This window comes from Mya arenaria, chromosome 10 (genome assembly GCF_026914265.1).
Source record: "Mya arenaria isolate MELC-2E11 chromosome 10, ASM2691426v1".
Lineage (NCBI taxonomy): Eukaryota > Metazoa > Mollusca > Bivalvia > Myida > Myidae > Mya > Mya arenaria.
This window is the reverse complement of record NC_069131.1, coordinates 25,807,867-25,830,011: the sequence shown is the minus strand read 5'-3', so window position 1 is coordinate 25,830,011 and position 22,145 is coordinate 25,807,867. Positions and strand designations below refer to the sequence as shown.

General features: G+C 38.3%; 1 protein-coding gene and 1 long non-coding RNA gene across 4 annotated transcripts; one reads left to right on the top strand and one right to left on the bottom strand.

Annotated features, from left to right (window-relative positions):
* The first annotated feature begins 868 nt into the window (after positions 1-868).
* LOC128206832 (uncharacterized) lies at positions 869-3,238 on the top strand. Of its 3 annotated transcripts, XR_008256599.1 has the most exons (6): positions 869-987; positions 1,342-1,480; positions 1,629-1,792; positions 2,100-2,216; positions 2,390-2,468; positions 2,652-3,238. It is a non-coding gene; the product is annotated as an uncharacterized LOC128206832 (long non-coding RNA). The 3 variants fall into 3 exon arrangements; XR_008256598.1 differs by having other exon boundaries at positions 2,100-2,468; XR_008256597.1 differs by having other exon boundaries at positions 2,100-3,238.
* A 5,137-nt stretch (positions 3,239-8,375) lies between these two features.
* On the bottom strand, positions 8,376-20,810 carry LOC128205306 (sterile alpha motif domain-containing protein 9-like). Its single transcript, XM_052906840.1, is given in 9 exon segments — positions 8,376-9,101; positions 9,878-10,084; positions 12,331-12,469; positions 14,207-18,363; positions 18,502-18,558; positions 19,210-19,268; positions 19,475-19,679; positions 20,122-20,424; positions 20,707-20,810. Coding segments are annotated over 9 exon segments (5,289 nt in total). The 5' UTR covers positions 20,798-20,810; the 3' UTR covers positions 8,376-9,030.
* Between the last annotated feature and the right edge of the window lie 1,335 nt (positions 20,811-22,145).

Below are 22,145 nucleotides of genomic sequence, written 5' to 3'. Positions count from 1 at the left end.
CTCATGTTGACAACAATAAGGGAACCAGTATTCATGTTTTGGCATGTCATTTGCAGGGTAGACAATCTGCTACTTCTTCAATCCAAAACATTGTCACATATTTACCTCAACCTTTGAAAGATAACATTTCCCAATGCTTGTACCTATGCCAAATCTACATAAATTCAAATATTTGAAGACCTCTTCAAATAATAAGACGGACCTCTTCAAATGATTTAAAGAGCACTGCAAATCAATTGGAGAACTCTTTAATTGATTTGAAGAGGTCTCTTATAAATTGTTGCTACCATTATATATAATTGATTTGTTGTTCTCACTTATTGAATAATAGAGCTCTTGAATATATTGAAGAGATATCCAATTCAATTTATGAGGGCAACAATTGAACTGCTGTTATCTAAAATTCTAATATAACCGTACCTATCCATTATTGATTTGAAGATAGCTCTTATTTTATAAATGAGCTATATAATTCAAATATTGGGATCATTAATTCAACTGAATTTGAAACGGCATAAATATTATAATGAATGCTCCCTATCTAAATGACGTAGATATCCATTTGGACGGTTTACAATGTCAGAAATCTTTAGATTTACCTACACTGCAAGTAGATTGCGTAGTAATTTCCTTTTAGCAATCAAACCTAATGACTACTCTTCTGAATCTAATTTGTTTAAGCAACGATACACTTTACTGGCAATCAATTTGAAACCTACTAATACAAACTACATTATAATTAATTAATACTGTTATTTTACGAACTAACTTTACTGATATACCGGCATACCGAGGTTGTTTTAGATGGAAAATAACCATGGAGTTCCGAATGGTAGATCTCTAAACACGGAACTGTTGACTACGGCCAGTTGACTGCTCCGGACAAACGCGTACGTATTTATCGGACAGGCGGTAAAACCACATCGAGTCTCTTTTGGTTCCCCACAGGCCCAAATGAAAGACAAAAACATGTGTCAACAGCTGCAGGTATGCTGATAATCTGACATGAATAAATGTCAGAATGTCAAATATTTCGAAATTGCTCCATTTTCGGATAGTTTGAATTTCGGATATTTTAGCAAAATGCAGTCATTTTGTCTACTTAATGATTAATCTTTAGACACTGCATTAATAGTGCAAATACACAACAAAAACCATTATTTTGAAAAGAAATCCCATCAGATTACATCATAATTAATATATAATTGTCGAAAATGGCCAACTTGCTGATATGCATATAATCTTGTTGGTGTTGTATTATATGTCAGATATTATATATAGCAGTAATAAAATATTGGAACAATTTATCATCAGACTATTTATTCTGTTTGGCATTTTCAGGCGTGCAAACAGGGAGATAAGATAAAACGATAGAATATGCAGCTGTCTCTTCTTTGATGGGGACAAAGAACATGGGCCAACCAGTTTTGTTTATAGCAAAAAACATTGACAGTTTACCAGAGATACCCGCACCAAAAAGGTAAACAGTTTTGAAAAGTTGATGAAAACTTACAAAATTGGCATACATTTTAGAGAATCTTAAAAAGCATTATATAATTGCATACATGATATGTCTAATATTCCAATGTTTTATTGAAAATTTGACAGTAACTTGACTATTTCAATAGATGCAAAAAGACAAAGGTAGAGGATACTATGACTTCAGAGTTAACCAATGATGATGGAGCTGTTTATGATGAAGGAAGCTAATCTTCTCATGATCACAGATACGACCTGCAAACCCCAGAATGTGATCGTGTTTCTGTTAGAGATAATGCAGTACACAATAAAGGTATCTATACTGTTCTTAACTTGAAATACATGTGTGCAATTCATATTTGTTATTTAATATATATTTAATTTATAGCATGTTGAATATGATATAATAAAAGCATTAAGATAATATTTTTAATATTGCTTGATAAATATATTTGAACTACTCCTGACTCTTATTTGTTGTTTTGTATTTGACACAAAAAGTATAGCAGACGCATATTAATGCCTGTTATCTAAGTTCCTCTTAAACAATGGCAACAGGTTTGCCTCTATGCATTGTTTTATCATACTCGGATATTGGGTTTACATTAAATATTTTATAGTTAAAGAATATGAGAGGCAGATTGCAGCTCTAGAAAGTGAAAACCAGACTCTCAAGACAGGACAGTATTCATTACACAGACAGGATGGGATTGGTTGATGGTCATCAAACTTGATTAGTGAGTTTTCTTCGGGTTCTCCAGTTTCCCTCACAAAACAAGAACATGTCGAGCAACATTGTGCCAAAATATGACTTAGTATCAGTAAATATAACTTGATTTCACAATTTTTGTAAGCATTTAAACTAAAGGGGAGTTTTTAAATACCAGTATTGTACTTTACCCTTTCGTAGAGCATCAAAATACAGATGATTCCAGATAAAACGTTTTGAGGTCCTGGCACTAGTGGGAATTACTTATGAGACCATTTGTGTAAGTACAGCATGATTACAAATAACACACTTCCGTCGTTACAACCCATACGTTCACAATACATTGATTTGACGTAATATCTGTTAAAATGCTATAACCTTTCTTATTTCAATATTTTTTCAACCTGAAAGTAACTTTATATATTTCCTGAAACTTTCATGGATATCTTATGTTTTATTACAGTCAGATGCTGTTGTACACATAAATGACAGCAGATGTATTACAAGTACTTGCCAACATGCTTCAGATGTGTCACTCTTCTGGTTGGACAGTTAGCTGCTTAAGCATTGATGCTTAACTAATTAATTACAGTGTTTACAATGACAAACATTTCTATCAAGTAAAGGACATTTTACAAAACAGGAGGCAGAACTTTGTTTCAAGATAGAAAGAAGTAGACTTCATGCTGAGAGAGCAAATGAAAGAACTAAAAACAATGATTTTTAAAGCACATACCAGCCCCGTACAGACATTTGTCTTCTCAATCTTCAGGCAGCATTGTAAAAGGAAATTGCAGATCAATATCATTTTTTTTAAAATTAAAACAAAAGTCTTTAGCCAGGAGATATAATATTCTAGAAATGAACAATGTTTATTGCTTACAGTTATACTGTACAACTTTTGTTGTCATGTGATTATATGTGAAAACATGTAACTATACTTTAATAAGCTTTCCTTTACACAAAAAGCAACCATCTGTCCAGGTTTCTTTTATTATTTTATTTATTTCATAAATACATTTAGACCAGTGTATTTGTTTGCATTTACAAATAAAGTATCAGAAAAGTTGTTACATATTTCTTCCGAAACTCTGTTTAGCAACCTTCCGGCTAAGATGTCGACAACACATGAACATTAATAATAAGTAAAAGTCTGTGTTTGGTATTTGTGTATGTAATGTTAAGATGTTTGTGCCTATAGTTCATTGTCGTTTGGGCCCCTGCCTTGTGCCCCTTAACAGGGGTTATATTTAAATTATCGACTCTTTTGTACCGGAAAGAATACAAACCAAAAACTCTTAATAATAGACTGCTCATCAAATACATACAAAAACATAAATCATTCGACAATAAATTATATGGTGTGATCTAGCTTACCGGCCTCTAGCGCACATAATGTGGATAGGTATCACGATAACCTAGTTAACCGGCGTCTAGCGCACAGAACTGTGATAGGTATCACGGTAATATTCTAGCTTACCGACATTTAACGCACAGAGCGAGGATAGGTAACACGGTGATCTAGTTAAACGGCGTCTAGCGCACAGAACGGTAATAGGTATCACGGTGATCTAGTTAAACGGCGTCTAGCGCACAGAATGGTGATAGGTATCACTGTGATCTAGTTAAACGGCGTCTAGTGTACAGAACGGTGATAGGTATCACGGTGATCTAGCTTTACGATGTGTAGCGCACAGAACGGTAATAGGTATCACGGTGATCTAGCTAACCGGCGTCTAGCGCACAGAACGGTAATAGGTATCACGGTGATCTAGCTAACCGGCGTCTAGCGCACATAACGGTGATAGGTATCACGGTGATCTAGTTAAACGGCGTCTAGCGCACAGAACGGTGATAGGTATCACGGTGATCTAGCTAACCGGCGTCTAGCGCACAGAATCACGCTGACTTAGCTAACCGGCGTGTAGCGCACAGAACGAGGATAGGTATAACGGTGATCATGCTTTACGGTGTGTAGCGCACATAACGGTAATAGGTATCACGGTGATCTAGCTAACCGGCGTCTAGCGCACAGAATCACGCTGACTTAGCTAACCGGCGTGTAGCGCACAGAACGAGGATAGGCATCACGGTGATCTAGCTTTACGGTGTGTAGCGCACAGAACAATGATAGGCATCACGGTGATCTAGCTTACCGGCGTCTAGCGCACATAACGGTGTTAGGTATCACGGTGATCTAGCTTACCGGCGTCTAGCGCACAGAACGGTAATAGGTATCACGGTGATCTAGCTAACCGGCGTCTAGCGCACAGAACGGTAATAGGTATCACGGTGATCTAGCTAACCGGCGTCTAGCGCACATAACGGTGATAGGTATCACGGTAATCTAGTTAAACAGCGTCTAGCGCACAGAACGGTGATAGGTATCACGGTGATCTAGCTAACCGGCGTCTAGCGCACATAACGGTGATCTAGCTATACGGTGTGTAGCGCACAGAACGGTTATAGGTATCACGGTGATCAAGCTAACCGGCGTCTAGCGCACAGAATCACGCTGACTTAGCTAACCGGCGTGTAGCGCACAGAACGAGGATAGGTATCACGGTGATCATGCTTTACGGTGTGTAGCGCACATAACGGTAATAGGTATCACGGTGATCTAGCTAACCGGCGTCTAGCGCACAGAATCACGCTGACTTAGCTAACCGGCGTGTAGCGCACAGAACGAGGATAGGCATCACGGTGATCTAGCTTTACGGTGTGTAGCGCACAGAACAATGATAGGCATCACGGTGATCTAGCTTACCGGCGTCTAGCGCACATAACGGTGTTAGGTATCACGGTGATCTAGCTTACCGACGTCTAGCACACAGAACGGTAATAGGTATCACGGTGATCTAGCTAACCGGCGTCTAGCGCACAGAACGTGGATAGGTATCACGGTGATCTAGCTTTACGGTGTGTAGCGCACAGAACGGAAATAGGTATCACGGTGATCTAGCTAACCGGCGTCTAGCGCACATAGCGGTGATAGGTATCACGGTGATCTAGCTTACCGGCGTCTAGCGCACAGAACGGTGATAGGTATCACGGTGAACTAGCTAACCAGCGTCTATCGCACAAAACGGTGATAGTTATCACAGTGATCTAGCTAACCAGCGTCTATCGCACAGAACGGTGAAAGGTATCACGGTGATCTAGCTAACTGGCGTCTAGCGCACAGAACAATGATAGATATCACGGTGATCTAGCTTAACTGGCGTCTAGCGCACCTAACGTGGATAGGTATCACCGTGATCTAGCTTACTGGCGTCTAGCGCACAGAACGGTGATAGGTATCACGGTAATCTAGCTTACCGGCGTCTAGCGCACAGAACGGTGATAGATATCACGGTGATCTAGGTTACCGGCGTCTAGCGCACAGAACGGTGATAGGTATCACGGTGAACTAGCTTACCGGCATCTAGAGCACAGAACGGTGATACGTATCACGGTGATCTAGCTTAACTGGCGTCTATCGCACCTAACATGGATAGGTATCACGGTGATCTAGCCTACCGGCGTCTAGCGCACAGAACGGTGATAGGTATCACGGTGAAATAGCTTACCGGCGTCTAGCGCACAGAACGGTGATAGGTATCACGGTGATCTAGCTTAACTGGCGTCTAACACACAGAACGGTGATAGGTATCACGGTGACCTAGCTAACCGATGTCTAGCGCACAGAACGGTGATAGGTATCACGGTGATCTAGCTTACCGATGTCTAGCGTACAGAACGGTAATAGGTATCACGGTGATCTAGCTAACCGATGTCTAGCGTACAGAACGGTGATAGGTATCACGGTGATCTAGCTTACAGATGTCTAGCGCACAGAACGGTGATAGGTATCACGGTGATCTAGCTTACCCATGTCTAGCGTACAGAACGGTGATAGGTATCACGGTGACCTAGCTAACCGATGTCTAGCGTACAGAACGGTGATAGGTATCACGGTGATCTAGCTTAACGGCGTTTAGCGCACAGAACGGTGATAGCTATCACGGTGATCTAGCTAACTGGCGTCTAGCACACAGAACGGTGATAGGTTTCACGGTGATCAATCTTACCGGCGTCTAGCGCACAGAACGGTGATAGGTATCATGGTGACCTAGCTAACCGATGTCTAGCGCACAGAATGGTAATATGTATCACGGTGACCTAGCTTACTGGCGTCTAGAGCACTGAGCGTTGAAAGGTATCACGGTGATCTAGCTTACCGGTGTCTAGTGCACAGATCGTTGATAGGTATCACGGTGATCTAGCTTACAGGCGTCTAGCGTACATAAAGTGGATAGGTACCACGGTGATCTAGCTAACCTGCGTCTAGCGCACAGAACGGTGAAAGGTATCACGGTGACCTAGCTAACCGGGATCTAGTGCACAGAACGGTGATATGTATCACGGTGATCTAGCTTACCGACGTCTAGCACACAGAACGTGCTTAGATATCACGGGGACCTAGCTAAACGGCGTCTAGCGCACGGAACGGTGATAGGTATCACGGTGACCATGCGTAAAGGCGTCTAGCGCACGAAACGGTGATAGGTATCACGGTGATCTAGCTAAAAGGCGTCTAGTGCACAAAACGGTTTGGTATTACGGTGATCTAGCTTAACGGCGTTTAGCGCACAGAATGATGATAGGTATCATGGAGATCTAGCGTAAAGGCGTCTAGCGCAATAAACGGTGATAGGTATCACGGTGACCTAGCTTACCGGCGTCTAGCGCACATAACGGTGATATATATCACGGTGATCTAACCTACCGGCGGTTACGCAAAGAACGGTTTGGTATTACGTTGATCAAGCAAAAGCTAATAAATGATGTAACACCGTTCAGAGAAATAAAGAACAAGCCCAGGACACATGATTACGATCAGTCTCGTTCAGATTCTGAACACTTTTATTAAATAACATCATTATCTTTGCCCACTTCTTTTTCCATTTAGTAATGTAATTCAGCAAAGTATACCATCATTACCCTGCATAGAGAATAGTTACAATAATATAAGGATATGCAGTTTTGAGACACGAGTCTGAACTCAGGCTCGAGACTGTTTGTAATTGTGGGCCTTGTTACCTTAAATAAATTAAGATACTTGTTTTAAGATATCGAGGCAAAACATACACAGAAAATAAAGCTACAACGCTATAGGACAATAACCAATACACAATTATCTATCAGACTATCGTAATTGGTAAATGTTGAATACTCGCATTGCTATTGGTATTGAAAGTGAAACTAAGGAAAAATTTATTATTGTGGACTTAATCCACTATTGCAGTTATTTGAACAATAATGAGTTATGTTCCGTCTGTTTAAAGACCAATTTGCACTCAAAGATAAAATTAACATTTGATTTTATTATCGACGAAACTACAGATCTACACCATTAATATGTTCGTCATTTAATATATGTGTATCTTAATGAAATCTAGCACATACATAACAAAAACGCTATCCCAAGAATACCACATTATTTGGGTCGAATATAATATACATACTTACAAATATAAGTTTAACATAAATATTAAACAAAAATTATTTGCACATGCAACAAGCCATACCAAAATACACACACCATTCATAAATAACTGAAGAATCTACATAAATGTTTAAAAAATATTAACACATTGCATTTAATAATACAATACAGGAATCAGTGTCAGTCAGAGATGCTGAAACTTTGTGTATTTTATATTATGATATATACAAAATAGTTCAATATCGCCGACAAAATCTGCCACCTATGCGCTAACTTTGACCAGTCATACAAACCATGGGACCAACTTTTTAACAATCGTATCGCACGATCACCTTTAGAATTGGTAAATCTATGTAGTGACACTACTTATTTCGGAATAATTATTTTATTGGTCACGTACGACACATGTTTTTTGTAACTCTAAAAACATTTTCAATTCAATGCGTAATTTTTAGGCAATCTTGAAAAGCCTTTACTTTGACCTGCATAAACTGAATAATTTTAATGGCAATAAGCTTAAAAAAGATGTTACCGATTGTACTATAAGAAACCCAACACCAACAAATTTTGAATAATGTTCTTACACATCTTACTTGGACAAAAATGACATACATGTATCAGTTACATGGAAGTATGATTCAAGGAATGAGAACATACGTACATAAAATTTACATAGGAACACCAATGATAATAGAAAAAACTGCAATCAGCACGAGACTGCGTACACCTACTATTAATACAGTATATAAAACATTTGGACGTAAAAAATAACAAAAATAGCAATAAGCTTATGCAAGCAAAGAATTCATCATTGTAACTTAAATACTCAAATAAACATACATTTCATAACATTCAAGTTGACTTTGTGCTTTCTTATACATCTTATGCATACCAACTATTATGATAAACTACTTCATTTTCATTTCATACATAAGCAAATATTTACCATAAACAAAATAAAGTCAACTGACAAACTGAAGTACAAACTGTATTCAATTTTACAAACTGCCGTCATACACAGCCTCAGTTAAGTAACACCATAAATATTGGTATGACAGATAGGAGCTACCACAACACATGTAGCCTACACCTCGCATCGATTCCTTTGCTAGATGAACACTTGAACGTTTTTAGTTAACGTTCTTAAAGGAAGATTGCATGCCTCGCTTCTAAATGCAGTTCGAGTTGGGTTTTCCTTGCACACAATCATTTTTTGTATTCAAACTCATTGTGCTTCAACTACAATCCTTAAGTAGTTAAATTTTGAGGTGGCTGATTTACTTTTTTAAACTGACAAAACGTTTTTCCTCTCAGTTTTTCGCAATTAAAATCCATCACAACCATAGGCAATAACTTATTTCGCAGAAGTGTTTTGTGAAGACTTTTTGTTCTTGTTCTTCCGTTGTCTCCGGCTTGATGCATTTTCTGCAAGGGTAACGGTATCTGATTTTAAATAATGGTTGAAAACGTGTATAAACAAATAATTCAAATTTATCAAACAAATCATTCAAATTTATCAATAATAAATATTAAATTGGTAGAAATAATGAACTTTATACCTGAAAGTTTGTACGACGAAGATCAATACAAACGTTAGTGCAGTTCTATTTTTCTAATGACATTGTGAAAACATACACCACAGTAACAGTGCATGTCCTTAGGAGGCATTCTTAAATAATGACTGTTCAAACGAATGTAAAGGCAAATTACACATGGATGTTTTTGATATTTTGCTTTAACCAATGTATATACGTTAATGACGAAATATTCGAAATGTGAGTATTTAAAGTTTCTTGCTTTTAATCAACATTCTTTGGTGATGAGTAGACAATCATTTGGTATACCCAGCTCCCAATACATTAATATTATCAGTATAACAAAAGGAAAATGGCTAACGTAGATGCCAACGCTCGTCGTTTTCATTCAAAATAAGAAAAAACAACTCGAAAATATTTTAGGCCAGCGTGATAAGGATTCATAGACATGTGCGTATAAACACCAGTTACATGCTTACTTTTCTATATGAATATAAGTATATTGAAGGTTTTTTCAATAATGGCCAATGCTTAAAAATGTGCTCGCCGACGAAGCTGCCGCCACTGCCACTGCCGACGACGATGACAACGACGCGAAGGCTATGACAATAACACAACATTTTCTTTCTCTTTCGAGATACAAACAAAACTAAAACGTAAGGAAACCTGTAGTCCTTTCAGTCGTCCTTTTACCGCTTGGTTCTACTTTCTGTGTCTCAAGCGAACGTTCAACTTGTCCTGGTTGTTCTCCCGTCTCTGCACATGGTGTGCTCATATGTTCGTGGTATTGCAGTGTTTCGGTTGCCACCGTTCCAACCAAGGGTGCATGTGATTTATCAATTATGGCAACAACCCGCTTTTGTGTCTCTATTCCTATAAGGATTTAACAATAACAAGAGATGTTTGTCAAACATTATGCCCCCCCCCTGAGCGCCATGTTGTTATATGGACAATTGAATGAAATATGCATGGACCGAAATGACAGCTGATTTGTCGCTAACATTGTATGCCGCTGAGGCAGTTTTAAGATTATGACCATTCAAAGTTTGAGGATAGAGTGTGTAATGACCATGACCTTTGACTCTATGACCTCAAAATCCATAGTAGTCATCAGCTGGTCACCAAAAATCTAAATGTTAAGTTTGAGGGCCATGGGTGCAGGCATTGACAAGTTATCACACAGACAAGCATTTTTCGTTCAAGGTCACTGTAACCTTGACCTTCGATCCAATGACCCCTTAAATCATAAGAGGTCATCTACAGGTCAGACACAACTCCAAGTCAAGTTTGAGGGCCATAGGTGCAGGCATTGTCCAATTATCACTTGAAACATTTTCGCATTCAAGGTCACTGTGAACCTGACCTTTGACCCAAAGACTCCTAAAATCAATAAGGGTCATCTCCTGGTCAGGCCCAACTTACATGTCAAGTGTGATGATCATAGATTCAGGCATTGTTGAGATATCACTGGGAGAAGATTTGTTAACTTTTTTGCGTTAAAGGTTACTGTGACCTTGACCTTGGCCTGATGACCCCCAATGTCAAGAGGGGTCATCTACTGGTCAGGCCCAACCTTCATGTCAAGTTTGATGACCATAGGTCCAGGAATTGTCGAGTTTGCTTTCAAGATCACTGTGACCTTGACCTCTGACCCCTTAAATCAATAGGGGTCATCTACTGGTCAGGCCCATACTCCAAGTCAAGTTTGAGGGCCATGGGCGCAGGCATTGTTGAGTTATCACTCGGGCAACCTTTTATCGTTCAAAGTCACTGTTACCTTGACCTTTGGCCCAATGACCCCTAAAATCAATAGGGGCCATCTACTGGTCAGGCCCAACCTCCAATTCAAGTTTGATGGCCGTGGGTGCAGGCATTGTCGAGGTATCACTCAGACAACCTTTTACCATTCAAGATCACTGTGACCTTGACCTTTGGCCCGATGACCCCCAAAAACAATAGGGGTCATCTACTGGTCAGGCCCAACCTCCAAGTCAAGTTTGAGGGTCATAGGTGCAGGCATTGTCGAGTAATGACACGGACCTTTTACCATTCAAGGTCACTGTGACCTTGACCTTTGGCCCGATGACCCCCGAAAACAATAGGGGTCATCTACTGGTCAGGCCCAACCTCCAAGTCAAGTTTGAGGGCCATGGGTGTAGGCATTGTCGAGTTATCACATGGACAACCTTTTACCATTCAAGGTCACTGTGACCTTGACCTTTGGCCCGATGACCCCCAAAAACAATAGGGTTCATCTACTGGTCAGGCCCAACCTCCAAGTCAATTATGAGGGCCATGGGTGCAGGCATTGTTGAGTTATCACTCGGACAACCTTTTACCATTCAATGTCACTATGACCTTGATGTTTGACCCGATGAGCCCCAAAAACAATAGGGGTCAGCTACTGGTCAGGCCCAACCTCCAAGTCAAGAATGAGGGCCAAGAGTGCAGGCATTGTCGAGTTATCACTCGGACATCCTTTTACCATTCAAGGTCACTGTGACCTTGACCTTTGGCCCGATGACCCCAAAAAACAATAGGGGTCATCTAATGGTCAGGCCCAACTTCCATATCAAGTTTGATGACCATAGGTCTAGGCATTGTTGAGTTATCACTCGGACAAGCTTTAAAATTATTTTACCATTAAAGGTCACTGTGACCTTGACCTTTGACCCGATGAGCCCTAAAATCATTAGGGGTCATCTACTGGTCAGGCCCAACCTTCATGTCAAGTTTGATGACCATACGTCCAGGAATTGTTGAGTTATCACTCGGACAAGCTTTGGTCTACCGACGGACCGACCGACCGACCGACCGACCGACATACCGACATGCCTGTGCAAAGCAATATACCCCTCTTCTTCGAAGGGGGGCATAATAATTCTTTTATCATTATAAAACGCAGGATAACCTATCCGTAACAAATAGACATGTAGGTTGTAAAACGCTACTTGTAAATGAGCGTGTACGTGGGTACTACGCTTTCAGTACAATGTAACCTATGTGTAGGAACCTTTGTATCGTTCAATATTGAATAATACACATTGTAAAAACGGACAAAAATATTTAAGAAAACTAAATAACTGTTTTGATTTCTTAACACGAATTGAGACACTAACCCTTCTCTCGAACGTCAAATGCCGTAGGTCCTTTCCACGTGAATCCAAGAACAAACGTTACTGATCTGTTGCTATAACTATTACAGGGATAGTACGTGCATATCGTAAACGAATGCTCCCTGTTGTTGGGGTACTTTACCTATGAAATGATCACATAAATAGTCAGAACAAAGAAAGAAATAACTATCAATTCAGGAATGAACTGCGGGGTTGATGTCATTATCGGGACCGGAATTGGGCTAGTTAAAGTGTGTGGAGTCCGAAGGACTCCGCGCGTACTTTGATCAGTCAAATTGCGTTCATATCCCCGATAATGACATCAATCCCGCAATTCATTACTTATATTTACACCAATAGTTCATTATTTAATTAAATAATTCTTAAAGAAACACTTAATTTCGTTTGAGAATATAAGTATCTATCATGTGTTTCCGGTACGGATGGAAAAATCCGACCCGAGGGCACGCGCGTAAGCCGGTAACGAGGCTTGCCTCGTTACCGGCTTACGCGCGTGCCCTCGGGTCGGATTTTTCGATCCGGACCGGAAACACATGATTGATATTTTTTCTTGCATACCTTTAATTATGAATTTGTGGAAAATTTGACGTAGAAAACGCACTTTTGTACAGTTCACCAAAACGCGCGTGCGATGTTGTTTACTGACGTCATAGAGCGCAGTGATTTTGAATAACTAAAAATAGCGTTTTTTAACGATTATTTATGTTCAATTTTAATTAAAAGTCTTGCAAAGATACATATTTGATTGCGCTTTATTGGAATGGCATAATATATTGTTCATAAACCATACAATTTATTGAAATTAGAAGTGGCGCGTTGTTGCGCGTGACTCATCTTACATGGGGTATGTAGGATGAGTTTTTCCAGCACTGGTCACATGACCGGAAAACACGTCCGGTATGCAAGAAAACCTTTTCCGGTCATGTGACCTGTGCAGGAAAACCCCGTCTTACACCCCATGTAAGATGAGTCACGCGCAACAACGCGCCACTTCTTATTTCTTTTATTGTATGGTTTATGACAAGTATATTATGGCATTTCAATAAAGCGCAATCAAATATGTAAGTATGCAAGACTTTTAATTAAAATCAAATAATAAATAATCGTAAAAATGCTATTGTTAGATGAACTATTTGACGTCAATTGTGATTTAAAATTACTGCGCTCTATGACGTCAGTAAACACCGTCGCACGCGCTTTTTGGTGAAATGTTCAAAAGAGCGTTTTCTACGTCAATAATCCACAAATTGATTATTTATGATATGCAAGAAAAAATATAAATCATGTCTTTCCGGGCCGGATCGAAATATCCGACCCTCGGACACGCTGCTTGATTTTTCTATCCGTACCGGAAACACATGATAGATACTTATATTAATAATCCTTCCTTACACATTCTGTAAATGGAACGACCCGACTGTAACAGGCAACATTTTATCAAATGACGTCACAATAACGCGGGAACAGATCAACCGCTTAATATCTCTTTTAAACAATTGAAACGCTTTTGGCTACAAGACATGTAACATACCATAAATTACCATTTTCTTAAATGTTGATTTATATTTTACGGGACCTGCTGACACAATATAAACAATAACAAGATAACAAAAAAACATGTATGCTGTTATGCGTTGATTCGCGATCAGAGCATATCCGAATGGAAGTTGAGGTGTAACAATAATGTAATAAAAACCGATACAATTATATAATACAATATGCGACACGTGTTTAAAAGTAGTGTATCTAAACTCTTCTCTCGTCCAATAAAACTAAATATAAGCCAGTAGGTTTTAGACCAAACAAACCAATGTGTGTTTCAGAAATGGAAAGTCGCATATGGTAAATAACGTCTTACCGTATGACTTATTGTGCTACCATTGCCGTCAACGACGCCCTCTAAGCGTTCCAGGCGTGCCTCAACAAACCCTTCCCGCCAAAAGTTGTCTCCAAATACCGGGCGCCTATATCGACCCTCCTCTTTGTTCCTATCCATCCACTCTCTCGTTATTGATTCCAAATCTACGATATCGTTTCCGGGCGATCCTTTTCCCAAAGCAAAATAATTTTTCGGCTTCTTTGATTTTGATTGTTGTAGTGATTTAATGAAGTGATTGTGGTTGTACGATTCCTCCCATTCTTTTATTAAATCCTTGTATGTTCCCCCATGAGAAAAAGCATCTTCATTGAGAGCAAGTCTTGTCTGTAACGGCCAATGAAGCATAGCAAAGTACAGAAAAGACTCCAGGTATTTTCGTCCAGCCATTTCTTTCCTCTGCTTGTCTACTAATTTTGTACTGTACCTTATTAAACGACAATACTCTTCAAGTGAACATTGCTGGCCTTTCGCCTTGCTCGACCCATCAGACAATGTAATGATACTGTATCCTAAATACACTAACAAATCTCTAACATCACTGTGATTGAGTTCGTGGAGGTTTTTTCGTGCCTCATCTACCCTATACTGCAACAGGTCTGGACTCTTTTCAGCAGCTGTCATCAATGGCTTAAGACCAATGCCAAACTTGAATTGATACTTGCTTCTCTCATCTATTGCGCCGTAAAATCGTTCGAAACGTTCTCTCAATTTCAAAAGCAACGTTTCATGTTCCGTATGCACTGTGTAAAGATGACGCTTGATTTGGTAGTTCGTCTCTTCTAAACACCTAAGTGATGACTCAAGGTGTTGCTGCCATTCACTACCTTTTCTCAGTTCTTCTATTCTCGGACAAGCTTGTTTTAATCCAAAGAAAGTGGAATCATTGATTGAAAAAGAAATATCAGTCAAAAACCTGCATAGTTCATTTCTATTTGGAACGTTGTCGAATTTTTGAAACTTTTCGAGAAGAAACAGTGCTGTTTTTACCTCCATGTGAAAACAACTCATATTTGTGTCATCCAATTGTTTGGCTTTTTCTTGGCCTTCTTTGAATTTTTCGATCGCAGAAAAAGCCAGATTGATCACATCAACAGCTTTTTCTTGATCAAGCTTTTCACAAGAAGAATGTGAGTCCAGCACGTGCTCCATTTTTGCTTTGAAAATTTGACCATACGTGTCAAGAAGGTAGGAATTGTCAGGTTTCAGTTCCAGAGATCTTTTGATCTCATGTACAGCATTCGCATAATCATTTATGTGAATATTGTATCGTGCAAGCTGTTGGCCCACCATGGCGTCCTCCGTAATTTCAAAACACCTCTGCATTGTCTTCAACACACTTTCCGATCCGCTCATTGAAGCTTTCTCTTTCTCAAGATCTAACACTAAATCTGAAAATTTCAGCTTTGTCTCTGGTTTATTGCTGTCTTCAAATTGTCTTGTTTTGAATAAGCTGCCTACAATTTTTAAGAATTGTTTCGACATTGGATTGCCTTTACTCTTTTTCTTGGAAACTGCATGAAGGACATGTTCAACTATATCTCCCAAGAAGCTGCCTGTTTTTTTCATTATGTAGTACAAAATTGATTTGGCAAGTGGTTGTGAGATTATGCAAATTCCTCCATTATAAAAATCAGCATCGTGCCGCTGGGTTACAAGTAACGACATCGCATCAGACATTTTGGTGTTCCATATGTCTTTCCTTCTCTCAGGCATATTCCGTAATTCATTCACAGAATGTGCTATACCAAATGGCAAGTCAAACACTCCTGCTATATCGGTTGTATCTTCCATAAACGAGTCAAACACTGACTGCGGCACGGGATGATCGCTTTCATACGACGATATGACAGACAAACATTTAAGTACTTCAAATTCTGTTCCAGTTACGCCTTTCATCATCTCTGTTGTGAGTTCATCTATATACTTCTTATCAAAGGAATTTCTCATCACATTGAAAGCAATCAACGTTTCAACGTCAATATTTTGTTTGTCATCAAGCTCTTTATACTTCTTTTCAAACCACTGTAACTCTTTACCACTTAAATTGTGTCTTAAAAGCCGCTTCCGTTTTGAAGATGAAGATGTTTTCTCGTTTGAAATCGGCACCCTATTAATCAATATGATTAAGCAAAACAGTTTTCCCGGTGTGCTAGTTTTGTAGGCAGCCTAGCGCAACTTTGACCGCAGCAACACAACACCATCTTCGCCCTTGTTGTCTATAAGAACTATAAAAGGTTTCGGGTCTTTCGGATCTTTAAAAACTCTGAAACGATCTATCTGTTCAACGGTCTTTTCTGTTATGTTTTTCACCACACAACAGCGGAATGCATTTTTGGGTACACCGTTAAATTGACTGAATCGCCACAGTAGATGTCTTCCCAATGTACTTCCTCCAGCACCAGGGTGATGTTCTATTTCATGGATTTCAACCAAGTCTTCTCCTTTTTTTGACATCAATTTATCATACATATCCTCCTTATGGGAATCAAAATCCTTGCGTTTCCCAACCTGGTTGTCATAAAAGAAGTTCCACCACGACACACCACTCCATTTGTAATATTGTTTCTGCACTTCTTGCTCATGTCCATTACGTTCAGCTTTGCTCATTTTATCGTATTCAATCTGACATTCCTCACCACTTAGTATTTCTATGTCGGTTAGTTTCATTGTCGATCTCTCCTTCGTAGTCATTTCTACGAAGTGTCCTCCGGAACTGCAAGGCAGCTTGCATACGACATTGGGATTAGGACGAAACACAGAGTTTATGACACTTGAAATTGACTCCCAAGGAAGACCTGTGTGAAATTGATCTTCAAAATACGGGTCATCCACTAGATGCGACATTTCATTCTTGATATCTTTTATATTGTTTTCCGTGCTTGAAACAACTACGCACTCTCCCCGGAATGATGACATCATCATGTCTCTGACAAGTTCAAAAAGTGGATCCACTTTCGTTGGTTGTTGATAAACCATAAATAGAACTAATGCACGTCCTTCAGGGATATTGTCCCTAATCATGTTCAACGCACGTTTTATTCCTGGTAACCTGCGTCCTGCCCATTCTTTAACATTCATTGCACCTACATTATTCTCATCGTAGCCATTGCAATACAACCAGGTCGGTTCATTTGTTAACTCTGGTCTGTCTGTCTGCATAAAATCTTCAGCCGTTTTAACATTGAAAATAAGTGTGTCTTTTTCTATATCAGTTCTCAGTTTAGAAGATGAATCCAAGTCAATAATAAAACGAGATGATGTGAATGCTAGATCCATCTTCAAATGCTTTCTTAAATCGCTTTCATCATGCCTCCCAATTTTACCAGTGACTATAATTGGAACATATTCGTCTGTAACATACTTTGTCCCTGTACCTGTCAGCGCAACTGCCAATGTTCTTTCTAGCATTTTGTCCTTGTTGTTTTCCACAAGAATTCCTTTTTCCAGGGTACGTCTCCCCTCATACCTTTCTGCGTATTGGCCTTGTACAGACTTGATCTTTGATCCATCAATGGTAACTAAATTGCATCTTGGCTTCAGGTCATAAATAAAGTACACAGTACAAGCTGGACCCTTTGGCGGAAAGCAAATCGGAAATATTTCATTTGGACAATGAAACGAAGACGGAATGACATCTACTTCAAGGACAATGTTTTCAGATTCCATCATTGAAATCGCCTGTGTCGGTCTTAAACACTGCAATGCATTCTGGCTGTATGGACAGAAAGTATCAGTAATGTACCGGGCTATTAGAACGTCTAAATCTTTTGTGTTGAATGAAATACTTGGAACCCCTTCGATTGTACCACATCCATCTCCGTTGTCTTTAATGCCAAAATGAATTGTTCCATTCTTTCTAGAATTCATACAAGCAGCCATGAACCGTAACACTTCTCTTGCTATTGAGTGTTTTGATGCATTCATCATTGAACGAAATTCGTGAATTGGAACCAATATATTGCCATGAGCAGGTCTGACTGTTCCTTTGCAGTACTTAACGTCGCCAGACGCTGGTGAATCAAACTTTCTTAAGGATACTTTCTCAGACATATCTGACGGAGAAGCAGCGAGCTGGTCTTGGATTTCTTTTTGAAAAGACATCAACTCATGCTTTATACCGAATCCAAACTTGTTTCCTGGTAGGTAACAACCAAACACTCTCTCTAAATTCTCAGGCGACATGGTAACGAATGTTTTAGGAATAATCGATTCGCTAGAAATTGCATCCCGAAATAAATCTTTAAATTCTGGTTTTAATATTTCCATTCGCTCACCAATTTCCTTTGCAAATTCTTCAATTGGCATAGAAGAAAATACTTTTGACGCCAGAGCTAAAAATAAAATTGAAATAATAATATTCTTTAAGATATGCCCCTGACAAAATTTAAGCTTGAAAATTAACAAAGGGCAATAACTCTAAACATATAGATGCAAGAGTAACGGTTCTTGTCTTGTGCACTGCAATTGCCCTCCATGAGATCTATCTACATATGAAGTTTCACGTTGATACCTCTTATATTCTAGAAGATATTTCCCGAACACAACTTTAAGCATGAAAATTAACAAAGGGCAATTTCTCTAAAAATATGGAAGCAAGAGTAACAGTTCTTGGGCACTGCACTTGCCCTCAATGAGTTCTATCTAGCTATGAAGTTTCAAGTTGATACCTCTTATATTCTTTAAGATATGCCCCAGACAAAACTTTAAGCATGAAAATAAACAAAGGGCAATTACTCTAAAAATATGGAAGGAAGAGTAGCAGTTCTTGTGCGCTGCACTTGCATTCAATGAGATCTATCTACATATGTAATTTCAAGTTGATAGCACATATAGTTTACGAGATATGCCCCGGACAAGTGAAAACGGGACGCGACCGCCACCACCGACAAAAGTAAGCCCTATATGTCGCCTAGTCAGGCGACACAAAAAAACTTAATTGTTTTCTCCTTATTAATTTAAAAACATGTTAAAATTTTACTTACACTTATCTGATTGTTTTGAAGAACAGGCAGATTTTGAGGTTTCCTGAACGCCAACAAAACTGCCAAAAAAAAAAGAAGAAAGCTATGTGTCTTTCAAAACGATTGAAATAGCTTTGTAAAATATCATGAATAATTTTAAATCTACTACAAGGGAAACATGTAGTTCATGCTCTCTAGATGAAGGCCGATGTTACACTTAGTGATTTGGTTATCAAGGCTACTTAATAAGTGTTTAATAATGTACAAAAATACATTTTTAACCTACCACTTTTCTGTCGTGTTGCAGGTAGCTTGGGGAAACACATTTAGCAAACAAGTTTTCACTTTCTCGAAACAAATGTTCGTCTTCATTTTGTCTTCAACCATGACATGGATGTCCTCACACGTAACTGTAGCACCAGTGCAACTCTTTACAGAAGATCGAAGGATTTGTTCGATTTCTAAGATTTCGTTGCTGTCAAGGTATGCATCTGCAATTTGACATGGAATACATATAATACACCCAATTGGCAAGCAGCAGGTGATTTTTTAATATATTTTACTACACTAAATGAAAGCTTTACATGTATATACCATCGTACAAACCACTATCAGTGAAAGAAACATATACAGTTAAATGTGTTGGTAAACTTTTACAACGAGGAAACTCTGTATAGTTTAAATTGATGAAAAATTAAAGCGTTAAGCCCCTAAACCCAACAACATTATAAGCGAATGATTCATGCATCGAACCACATCAACTTATAATACAGTTTCAAGTACCCCAAACCAAGAAAAAGGCATTTTCGTAGAGTTTCATATAAATATTTGAATTTATTAACACTGTGTCATGTATTCGATTGCACAAAGAAATGAATGCGCTTTTTTAATATAAATTTAGCGCTCGAAATTTATTTTAAACATTTCCCTCACCAATGTCAGTACCATCTGTGTTGTTCCCCTCAATCAAGTCCGCCAATAATGGATGCATTGATCTCAATTCTTTGCAGAATTTGAATAGATTTGCTTTGGTTTCATTTTGAACAAACAAAACAAGTCTTTGCATTTGGCTGTAATTCTGGTACTCTGTCTCTATTGATAACTTCTGCATTTCACTTATGACACAAGTTTCTTTCAAATTTTGAAGAAATATATTCAATTTATCCATTCGTGAAAGCTGGCGAATCCATCGAGACAAATTGAGTTTTATCTTCGTTTCTGTGGCATCTTTGATTTCTAAAACAAATAATAACAACCGGTACATGAACTCTGATATATGTTCCACACACACACACATACATTTTATGTAAGCTGACAGTAATTCAGATGAAATGTTGATTACATTAAAGGAGGCTAAAAATACTCTCTTTTTTGTATTTAATATAACACTTTGAGCATTATAATGAACAAGTGTAATACATGTCTTTACATTTTTTAAGTTCTCAACAGTGTTCCTTATTCCTAGTCATAGTGATTAACCGGTCATTTTATTATGAAAACCAAAACATCAAAGCTTACCATGTTCATGTTCTGAAGATTCAACAAGTTTAACCATGAAGTATTCGCCATTGATCACGATCTGTTCCATGTTCCTTCGTGTCCGCACCATCTCTCTGTTTCGAATGTCGTGCATTTGGCTCAAAATTTTATCCTTGAAATCTTTTCCTACTTCCTTGGCAATTATCAAAATTTCTTGACTAGCTGCATTAAATGTTTGATCTCCATGTACTTCTCCTTTGACGTTATGTGCTAAGTCGTTTCTCAGCTTTTTAAGTTTTCTTACAGATTGTGAGACACTTTCAAGAGGATTGCAAACTTCTAGAATTAACATGGATAAAAGGGTAATGTCAAATGATTCGTAAGAAGGTTTTGGACTATGAAGTAGGGTTTTTTGCTCAGGAAAAAGAGACTTTCCTTTTATTTTTTTCTTAACATCCTCTTTTTGTAAAAAATCTTTAAGGGTCATTCCTTGACTAGAAATGTCCTTTTCAAGATATTTTCGTAGTGCTTCTGCTGTACAGCTAAAGAATAAATCAAGAAGTCGGTGGTAGTGTCCCGCATCTTCAATATTTGGCTTCCCATATAGTACGGGAACTGTTGACAATGCCATATTAATTGTGATTTTTTTTTTTTAGTCAAACACAAGTCCTGTTCATAACGTGTTCAATATACTGTATTGTTAATGTTAAAAAAATGTGTTTGGATTTATAGTACATTCTGACGAAACAACTCTGCTGGTAGGTGCGAAGAAATATTTTGTTCAATATGGGATGAAAATGTCCACAAAACAGGGTGGTTTACGTTTCCATCATACCAAAATCTCCGCCATATTAATGCCATTCGTGATGGATGAACATTATCTGAAAATAAAAGTCCATACAAGTTATTCATTCAAAGATAATTTTACAAAACACTTTAATCTTAAGGTAGAAGCGTTTTTTTAGTACAATTCAGGTAATCAGTCCTGTTTGTATGAGTAATACCAATGCAACATAATGGGGACGTTTCATGATGGTATTATTAAAGGCAAACGCGAATTCGAAAGGTCGCATCTTTTTAAAATAGTCTCAACGTATTTAAATATATACAATTCCAATGAAAGCAATTAAAAAAACAACATTAATACATAACTTAAAGTATGGCGCAGATGACATAACACCTGCCGTAGTTTTGCAGCTGTTTCTTAAAATTGGTTATTATAATTCTAGCTTGTTGAAATATTTGATTTTTTCAAATTTTATAGAATCGCGCTTCAAGCAATGCAACTGACATAGTAAAGGCATTTCGTTTCCGAAAGATTTCTAGGAGCAATGGGGGTAAAATATAAAAAAAAATATATTCTAAGTATAATATTTGGAAAGTTTCATTGCGCTCACATCTACTGAAAACATGTTTTAGGGGTGTGTGTATTTGTCTTCTATCTTTAATTGAAAATGAGGTATATACATTTGAAAAAG